The 10,637-nt window shown below is 35.8% G+C and overlaps 2 protein-coding genes across 2 annotated transcripts; both read left to right on the top strand.

Annotated features, from left to right (window-relative positions):
• Window positions 1–7,897: 7,897 nt before the first annotated feature.
• LOC108576526 lies at window positions 7,898–8,326 on the top strand. The gene has a single exon (XM_017939538.1). It carries the CDS (start codon window positions 7,898–7,900, stop codon window positions 8,324–8,326), a length of 429 nt encoding a protein of 142 aa, XP_017795027.1.
• Window positions 8,327–9,364: 1,038 nt separating this feature from the next.
• On the top strand, window positions 9,365–9,793 carry LOC108576525. Its single transcript, XM_017939537.1, has one exon. It carries the CDS (start codon window positions 9,365–9,367, stop codon window positions 9,791–9,793), a length of 429 nt encoding a protein of 142 aa, XP_017795026.1.
• Window positions 9,794–10,637: the final 844 nt, after the last annotated feature.

Here is a 10,637-nt window from a genome sequence, read left to right as displayed (position 1 = left end):
TGCCAGAGAACTTAATTTCGTAGTTATCAATGAAATCATTCACTGTGGATTTATAGAATTAACTTTACAATGGCGCGTTTCCTTTTATGCGTATTTATAAAATTGTGTTGAACATAAAGCGAATTAATAAAGACAATCTTTTAGTCATGTACTTGAACTTCATGCAGAACTCTTATGGACTACAAAAAAATTTGTTGAACTGTACTTAATTCATAGTGTAACAACACTCAATGAATAATTGTTGCGTCAATAAAGCATTGTTTTATCAAATAGCATAATTTTAAGAACCTTTTAGAATTAATATATAGAAAATGATGAAGGAAGGCAAAGATGATCCATAGATAATATCAGTAATGGAAAAAACATGAAAAGTATTGTTAAATGAACAATCGTTGTTAGTGTTAAAAAATAATGTACTTTACAGTTCTTTATCAAGTAGTTCGATTACTTTTAATAATACGTCGTTTTATCCCCACTATAAAATATAAAACATTTATTCTGTAATTATCTTTGCAGTAATATAATGTTAAAAGATATTTGCAAAGTATTTACAATTTTTGTAAGAAAATACGGAGTGTGAAACTTTTTTTTGTTTCACGTTACGGCATAATGTTCGCGACTGAGGACATCTTTTACAAGAACGCCATTATAAAGAGACTTGTCTTCTAGTAGATAATGCAGATTTTTTTCATTTCGGCTGCAATCTATTAGCAGTCGAAGAATGGAATATGCGTCCAGAGAAAGCTTCGCCTGTCAAGTCTATCTCCCACTTAAAGAAACTTGTGAAAGATATGTATTTAGAATATGAAGAAACGGTATTTTTAAAGAAATATGGTGAACTCTATAATTACATGAATTGCAATTATCTATGTTGCAAATATACACCGATATTTTTCTTGTTGACAGGAATGTTAGTAACATGCATGTGAAATCAGCGGAAATTATTTGCGGTAAATGTGGAGGCCGAATGCGACGTTCTGTTTAACATCGTATGTAGAACGTTTCAACTAAACAAATCTTATCCCATCTCATATGCATACGAGACAATTAGTTTGTTCGAAATTAAGTGAATGTATTGCACAATTATATAATTAAAAATACATAATAAATTAAGGTTTCTGCTGCAATCTTGTATTTTTAATGCATTAAAAATCATCATGTATTATAAAATACAAATTGTTGAGACAATTTCTATGATAAAAATATAAATAATTTTAAGGATGTATTAATTGTTAATCTGGTTTTGATTATCTTTCATTTCGTTCAATGACAGCAACTAGGTAAAGGTACCAGTAGTTGACCAGTAAAGAGAAATCCTCCACACGAACAATAGTAACCACTTGCTCTGTGATTAAATAGCGAGAGTCGATGCCTGAAAATACTCTTTAAGCCTTCTAGATTATGTAACAATACCAATTTTTTGGCCACTTCCATAATCGCCTGTACATTTCCATGGATGAAATAAAAATAAAAATAAATAAAAAAAAATTTTTTTAAATAAATAAATAAATTTCTAAAATAAATAATTAAGTAAATGCATTTTAATTTTCCGGTGGTGTTTATAATATCACGCACATGGTTATTTTAAAAAAGTGGACACTGGACGGAGTCAATAATTGACCGTGGATCAGTCAATAGTTGACCATGCGGTCATTCAAAATTTAGAACTATATTTTGTACTTCTAACAAAGTTAAATGCAAAATGGATACATTATAAATGGTAAACAAATTTAAATAACTCACGTCGGTAATTTACCACCCCGGTCAACTTCTAAAAACTTAGAATAACAAGATTCAGAATTTGACCCCCCAATAAACTATTGCTTTTTGTGGTTAGAATAACAAAAACGTTGCATTTATCACTTAGAAAACGCTGTGAGAATTTAATAAGTAAATAATTCAGTCACGAAGAGTTCGCAAGGTATGGATTTGTTTGCCTGAACCGTTCTTAACAGAAACGTTAAGGAAATAGAAATATAGAGGCATATTACTTACCTTAATGGATTTAGACGTCCGTTGTTACTACGCATACTTCTCGTCACATGTAATTCTTTTGAAATTTAACCGATAGATGTCTTGGCATGTCAGGTGCATTTTTTTCAAAAGAGTATCACTTATAAAAACCTTATTTTTTACGTTTCTCTAAAAATTGGTCAACTACTGGTACATGGTCAACTACTGATACCTTTACCTTACTCTTTGGATAGTCATATGCCATTTAAGAAGTAAGTTTAATTTAGACAGGAAAGTCGTCACTTTGTTTAATATTCGTGGTGGCTTGAAAAACTGTTGGATTTTGTTCTATAATATTTACACGTGGCGTGCCGATTAAGGAAATGATTGATTCTCAAAGGATCATCCAAGTCCGACGTCTTGAGAACGTGGTTCTATGCCGAAAAGATATGATTGCAAGGACTATATGTATATGTTTTACGTGTTTAAATACTACTCGCTATCTCGCTGGTCGCTTACAAACTGTTTTCGTCGTAGAATAATGTTAAAATTAACTATACTCTGATTGACTATTCTTGAAAATCGTAAATTCTAATTAGAGTGCCAATGTGTATCATACACACTTGCTCATTACGCCCTTAGCGTGTTCTTTCTTAGAGAGGGTATGGGCGATACCAAAATTGTGTTAACGTGGATAAAAGTTTGCAACGGCGCAAGATTTTCTTCAGGATTGACCTTTTAGTCGATTGATCGTTACAAACAAATATTAGTTTTCCTTTCGAAAAGTCCGCTTTTTACGATACGTTTGTAGCTATTGAAGACGGGAGAAATAAACTAAACTCTGAGTAATAAACTAATTTTTTTCGTCAGAATGTAGATACATGATGATCATAAATGAGAAATTCTACTCAAAAATAGCCTTATATTCGTGATCGTGTCCAACTGTACCAACCAAAGTTCGAACAGACTTTTTCGAAGGAAAACGTATTGAAACAGAAATTGATACTGAATTATTATTGAATTATTACATTGATACTGACGTACTATTAATTGAAGTTAGTGTTTATTGCTTGCACGGGTCTCATTACCTCCTCCGAGGGTCACTAGAATTGCTTTGGTAGATTTTTAGTAATTTGTGTCCCTCGCGCTCAATAGCCTACGAACATACCATAAACCACGAATTTCCGAACGGTCCGCTTGCCGATTAGTCACCCGGAGGAAATTCCAGATTTTTGGGACCTTCCGCCCACCCCTCGCGACCGTCTCCCACCCTTCCAAGGTGACAGCGCGCTAAGGGTGCACTGGAAGGGCGGTAAAGACGATATTAGACACGCTGATTGGCAAATGCAATCGTTAACCATTAACCAATCAGCGTGTCCCAACAAAAATCCCTCTCACGGACGTCCGAGACGCGACGTCAGCCAGTGAGTCGTCAAGTAGTTGTTCAACCACCACGAACAAGGAGAACCAAGGAACAACCAGCTCACATCATGCGTTAGACATAGATCAGTTTTTTACAAGTCCCAATCATTTGGGTGGTGCTTCGAACCAGTATCTAGACGGCACAACATCGTGCAAACATCTACAAGGCTCGAAAGTTCATCGCCACAACCACGGACATTAACACTAGTACAAGACATTCTATATCTATACAATTTGTGGAAGCCATACATATGTTGGTATAATATTACATCTGTTTATTCGAATTCTGATTACAGCACAAACTTTATTTTGATCAATATTATAATTTATTACGACTAACGACACCTCAAATGTATCTTGAATTTCCAGTAAATTTTTCGAATAATTAGAAATTCCTTAAGATGTGATAAATTTTTCATAAGATCTTGTAGAAATTTCAATGTAAGTTTCAGTTCTTATATAAAGTCAAATATATTCTTGTCAATTCCATGTTAGAAATACCGGAAACATGATATTTATTAAAAATATCATTAGCTTTAAGATACGCAAGAATCCTGAAAACTTGATTTTTTTAAAGTTCGACATCTGCTTAACAATAATTGACGTAACATAATTTCATCCTTGGAAAACTGCCACATATGTACGTGGTTTGAAGTCTTCTTAGCGTACCTGTTTGTCCAAAAATATAAAATTTATACTATTAAACATTTTGTGCCTTTGTGACAATTATCCCACTGCCAACACACTTTTGCCAGAGCACTTTCCAAAACATTTTCTGTTCTTTCACGTAAACTCTCTCTTTCCCGACTTCTTTAGATTTTCGGTTTTCATTCTTTTGTCTTTTCACTTTCAAGGATCTTGCCTTCGCCCTCGCGCAGTCTAGAAAGTATATACACATAAGTACACACGTGGCGTCCAGACTTGCGCGAATGCGAACGGCTGTTTTGTACCAATTTTCCATTCCCAGTACGTTCTGTACTTCTATTTTTATGTATCTTTACTTTCGTCTTTCTCTTCTAACCCATATTTAAACTCAGCAAATTTTCACAACACACAGTTTGTTTACCACCGTTGCTGAATCTACGTCGATTTGTAATGCTGCTGATTCATGCATTACAAATCGTAGTACCCCGTCATTTTTAATTGTTAAAGCTTTTCCATGGAACTGATGTATTATCTGCAAATTTGTTACAGCATAAACTGTGGTTACGTAAAGGTGTCTTCATTTCCTTACTCACCTCATCTTCTACCCATTCGACATTCTTACGGATCTATAGGGTGTCCCGTAACTCCTCAAACACCCGGAAATGGGGTGTTGCTGTGGTGACTTTGAACAACTTTTTCCTTTACCAAAATGTTGGTTGAAGCTTCGTTTTTGAATTATTAACGAAAAACACGAATTATGTGTTATTATTGGTGTGTATGAAATTACGTTACCAAATTGAGTCTGGCAGGGTTAGATAGATTTCGCTATACATAGATGACTACCCTAATGTCGGATTTACATATTTTAAGCCATATTTTCTGATTGAGACATTTGTGGTAGCAATGACCACCCATGTTGGACTCCTCTACTCATACGCTTTTCAACCATGTATCATACGACCCAATAGACGTGGGCCCAAATACTATAGTACAACCCACTTCTGTAGTATTTCATGCGCCACAGTCAACTTCTATGCAACCGTACTGTTCTTTCACATATGATAAAGAAAAAAATGAGAGATATTAAATAATCAAATTTGTATGAACAAAAGCAAAGTAAGTTTATAAAAATATATGAAAAGTAAGTGCCCTGTTACTCTGTAACATAGAAAAAAATTAATCTATGTAGTTCCGCACACATGCGCACACGTACACATTTATACAGCTACTCTCATTTTCATACTTCTGATTTTGAAGAGTTAGCGGAGCCTAAGTGTTTTACAAATTGTAATTTAATATAGTTCGTAAGTTGGATAGTTGTAGTATATGGCCGTATAGCTACTCTCATGACAGTACTCTCAGAAGGACAAAACTGGTTCGTATTTCGAAGGCAACTCTCCGATAGAAACATTATTATTCATTTAAGTGTATCCACTTATCCATTTGAGAACAACTTACAACACAATCGCTCACGGAGAGTTGAATGCTGCTCTCCGATAGCCACTCTCATTGTCAGACGCAGTGTCCACTTGCGAGAAATACTCTCGAGAGCTCCTCACGCGAGTTTTACTCTCAAATGGATTTGTACCTATACCAGCACGAGCATTAGAATTAAGTTGTGTAAATTGATACAATGTATACACTACCGTGAGCGTACTGTTGTCGAGCGATGGCCAACCGACGCATATTTTTCTGCTTTCTTCTATGAATTAGTTTTTAGCGGTGTCTGAGAACTTGCGCCCTCTCATCGGACAAATCGGAAGTGTGGTGCTGGTGTTACCAATCTTAAGTAGAAAAGAGAGCATTGGTTTGATAGGGGAAAAGTTGCAAAAAACCCCATAGCTTGATGAATACAAGATTGTGAACAGAATGAAGCTTGTGCCCGAATTAGATGGTAACATGACTTTTGAGAAGTTCGGAAATTTATAGAATCTTTAAGTAATCATAAGTTTGTTAGTATTGCTTACGGTTTTGTGAACAAATCCTCTCTAAATATTTATGGGAAGTTAACCTTCACTTTGTAAGGAATTTTATTTGAATCGTACGTTCCTATAATCGATACCTCAGGATTTTCATGATCCTGGAAGTTATACACAGCTACAATATGGCAGAGGTAATCTTGAATAAGTTCTACTCTCGTCTCGGAGTGGGAAAAGGTCGTGGGATATTTAAGTACGAGCGATGGCAAACCGACGCACGGATGTGCTTTTGGTTTTATCAGGTCTGTCATGCTCTGTCTGCCATGAACAGGTCAGTTGCTAAAAAAGAACAGAATTTCAATATAATCGGACTTGGCTTTTATACATTCATCTTGTTGGGGACTTGCACGATAGTGCTTTACCGTGCCGTCCTTGGTGTATTTCACCCTTCTATGCCGTCTGATGGTTTTTGCTCGAAGGACCACTCAAAGGACTAGTTCCTTTGAGAATTGAACGACGCGTTTGTGTTTTCACTATATTTTATTAACAAACCCGCCAGTCGTATCAAGAAACCTGCAGTGTTTCTTGCTGGCCTGTATACCAAGAATCGAACCTATATGTTAGATCCTGTTTTCTATGTATGTGCTTAGCCTACTTCCTAAGCCTGTTCTGAATGACTGTGTTCTGTACTATTTTGATTTCTGATTGTTCTGTTTATTAACTGACTGTGTATACTATTTCTGTTTACTGACTCGAACTGTCTCGAAGGAAGCGACGCTGCTTTCCAAGTCGCCCTTCCTTTTTCTAAACTGCACACTGATTGGAGATTTGGGAAAATCCCAAAAAACCAATCAGCATGCTTCGGCGATGCCCTGGACAAGAAAGTGGCGATGTCTATTGACAGCAGGGAACTTCCGCCAGGTTTGACTTGGTCGGCCTCTTGACCGTTACGACTGTTCTATGTCTACCCTTTGGATGGCCCTTTATTGTGGTATGTCACTTGGCTATTGAGGACGAGAAAAATGACTTTCTAAAAGTCTAGAGTTGTAAACCAAACTTTCTCTCGTCAGGATAATTTTTCTACTCAAGACGCATGCTAATAATAACAAAAATCCTAATCTCAAAAACAGCATCTTCCTCACGTCCGTGTCACAAATCGCTGCGCTCAACACATCTTGTATTGGCAAATATATTATGTTTGTTTATTTCAGACACCATAACTGTTATAACCCTAATGCAAGAAAGTTATAGTATAACAATTATTTTCTCGACTTGAATGTCTTTGTCTAGGAATAACCGATACAAATGATTAAAAGTTTTGTTAGCTATCGATAACCAATGTCGATGACGAAAACTTTTAGTCAGACGATTTCAGTTAACGTGAAAAATAATATTAAATTTACTGGAGTGAAAATTGTAGTAATTAAAATGTTCAACTCAGACGATCTGTATTAAAACTCTTATTACAGAGTTATAGACTTATTATGAATGTAACCATAGAAATGTAGTCTGGCCTGTACACAGTTTAAGTACTTTTATCATAGTATGTACACCTCCGTCCATAAGTCATGGGGTACCTAACCATTTTAGAATTTTAGATTACTTTACAGCTTTAGCTACTTATTTCGATATGAACGGTTCTAGCAATAACATTTATGTTTAAGGAATATATTTTTAATGACACGGTTGGTATTGTGTTCTAATTAATATACAGAAAAAAAACTGAAATCTTTATCGTACGGTTCAAGACTAGTTTTTCAGAATTCAAGATTTAGTTTAGGCGACTTTTATCACTCTATCTTTTCCCGTCAAGATATTTGTTTCTGCTTATGTTAAAAGGTACTTAAGTGTTATCGCAGTCTGTTTATACAATTACGAATGCAATTCGTAGTTCTTGAACGAGAACTATGGCATCGCCAGTTTGGGTTTAGTTATTATTCAGCATTCAAAAGATCACCATGGCGAATATCAGAAAAGAATGGACAATGGAAAAACGTACAGAAATAATTACCCCGTCAAAACCCCGTTTACTGAGTAAAACTGGAATTTCGAAGTCCTCCGTCCAGAATACTGTTGCGCGATTCCGGTATACGGGCAGTGTTGTGCCAAAAAAGAGGTGTGAGCGACCAAAGAAGACGACACCAGTGGAGGATCTTTCTATAGAAATCATAAGCAAACGAAATAGACGCATGTCTGCACGGGAAATTGCAGCAGAAATAAATAGTGTAGGAGAAGATCTCATCGGGCTAACAACGGTGAAGATGCGACTTCTGCAGGTGGGACTTCGAAGATGTGTTGCGGTGCAAAAACCATTGTTAAAACCACTAAACAAAGCAAAAAGACTGCAATGGGCACGAGTACACGCAGACTGGACAATTTCGGACTGAGAAAAGGTGTTATGGATAGAGGAATCGAAATTTGAAGTTTACGACAACAGAAGGCGAACATTTGTACGAAAAAGACCACAAGAAACATTGTTGCGAAATTGTGTTGGGCCGACTATAAAGCACGATGGGGGGTTCCATTATTATTTGGGAGTGTTTTGGGGGAAATGCCACTGGAGATTTAATAAAAATCTGTATTTAGACCCGTGCAAGCAATAAACGAAAATCCTGAACTCAAAAATAACCGTTCCCGGTCGATCGTGCCATAAACCGTTTCTACAGAAAACCTAACAGACACCATAACTGTTATAACCCTAATGCAAGAAAGTTATAGTATAACAATTATTTTCTCGACTTGAATGTCTTTGTCTAGGAATAACCGATACAAATGATTAAAAGTTTTGTTAGCTATCGATAACCAATGTCGATGACGAAAACTTTTAGTCAGACGATTTCAGTTAACGTGAAAAATAATATTAAATTTACTGGAGTGAAAATTGTAGTAATTAAAATGTTCAACTCAGACGATCTGTATTAAAACTCTTATTACAGAGTTATAGACTTATTATGAATGTAACCATAGAAATGTAGTCTGGCCTGTACACAGTTTAAGTACTTTTATCATAGTATGTACACCTCCGTCCATAAGTCATGGGGTACCTAACCATTTTAGAATTTTAGATTACTTTACAGCTTTAGCTACTTATTTCGATATGAACGGTTCTAGCAATAACATTTATGTTTAAGGAATATATTTTTAATGACACGGTTGGTATTGTGTTCTAATTAATATACAGAAAAAAAACTGAAATCTTTATCGTACGGTTCAAGACTAGTTTTTCAGAATTCAAGATTTAGTTTAGGCGACTTTTATCACTCTATCTTTTCCCGTCAAGATATTTGTTTCTGCTTATGTTAAAAGGTACTTAAGTGTTATCGCAGTCTGTTTATACAATTACGAATGCAATTCGTAGTTCTTGAACGAGAACTATGGCATCGCCAGTTTGGGTTTAGTTATTATTCAGCATTCAAAAGATCACCATGGCGAATATCAGAAAAGAATGGACAATGGAAAAACGTACAGAAATAATTACCCCGTCAAAACCCCGTTTACTGAGTAAAACTGGAATTTCGAAGTCCTTCGTCCAGAATACTGTTGCGCGATTCCGGTATACGGGCAGTGTTGTGCCAAAAAAGAGGTGTGAGCGACCAAAGAAGACGACACCAGTGGAGGATCTTTCTATAGAAATCATAAGCAAACGAAATAGACGCATGTCTGCACGGGAAATTGCAGCAGAAATAAATAGTGTAGGAGAAGATCTCATCGGGCTAACAACGGTGAAGATGCGACTTCTGCAGGTGGGACTTCGAAGATGTGTTGCGGTGCAAAAACCATTGTTAAAACCACTAAACAAAGCAAAAAGACTGCAATGGGCACGAGTACACGCAGACTGGACAATTTCGGACTGAGAAAAGGTGTTATGGATAGAGGAATCGAAATTTGAAGTTTACGACAACAGAAGGCGAACATTTGTACGAAAAAGACCACAAGAAACATTGTTGCGAAATTGTGTTGGGCCGACTATAAAGCACGATGGGGGGTTCCATTATTATTTGGGAGTGTTTTGGGGGAAATGCCACTGGAGATTTAATAAAAATCTGTATGTGTGGGAACAGTGTTAAATCAGCAGTTGAAACTTTAATAGTGATTATTTTTATGTTTTCTAAAATAAATAAAATTTTATATATATACACTACCGGCCAAAAGTTTGGAATCACTACTTAAATTAAAAGAAATAGGATATTTCTAAGAAAACTTGAACGCCTACAAAGTAATTGAGGAAGTTTTATTTGTCAATATACTTATAAGTAGAATATTTTACATTCTATATTATTTTTTATACGAAGAAATAGACATTTTTCTTTAAATTGCCTTTTCATCAAAAAAGCCACCCTTACTTCTAATGACAACCTGACATATTCAGGGCATCCTGGCAATTACTTTTTCGAGTATTTCTAACTTTAAATTTTTCCCACAAAAATTCTATCGGGTTCAAATCCGGTGATTGTGCTGGCCATGTCATATTCCTCAAGACCCACTCTGTTTCTTTTTGCAATAAGACCCCTTTACACAATATAGATGAGTGCTTAGGGTCGTTATCTTGCTGCATAATAAAATTTCTACCTATTAACCGGTGACCTGATGGTAGAGCGTGCTGCTCGAGTATCTGTTTATAGTCTTCTTTTTTCATTGTATATTCTATATTGATTAGGTTTCCTACTCCAACCGTTGAGAAACATCCCCAGACCATGT

Source organism: Habropoda laboriosa, unplaced genomic scaffold (genome assembly GCF_001263275.1).
Source record: "Habropoda laboriosa isolate 0110345459 unplaced genomic scaffold, ASM126327v1 scaffold350, whole genome shotgun sequence".
NCBI classification, from domain to species: domain Eukaryota; kingdom Metazoa; phylum Arthropoda; class Insecta; order Hymenoptera; family Apidae; genus Habropoda; species Habropoda laboriosa.
The sequence above is the reverse complement of the archived record's forward strand: the minus strand, read 5'-3'. Positions and strand labels throughout refer to the sequence as shown.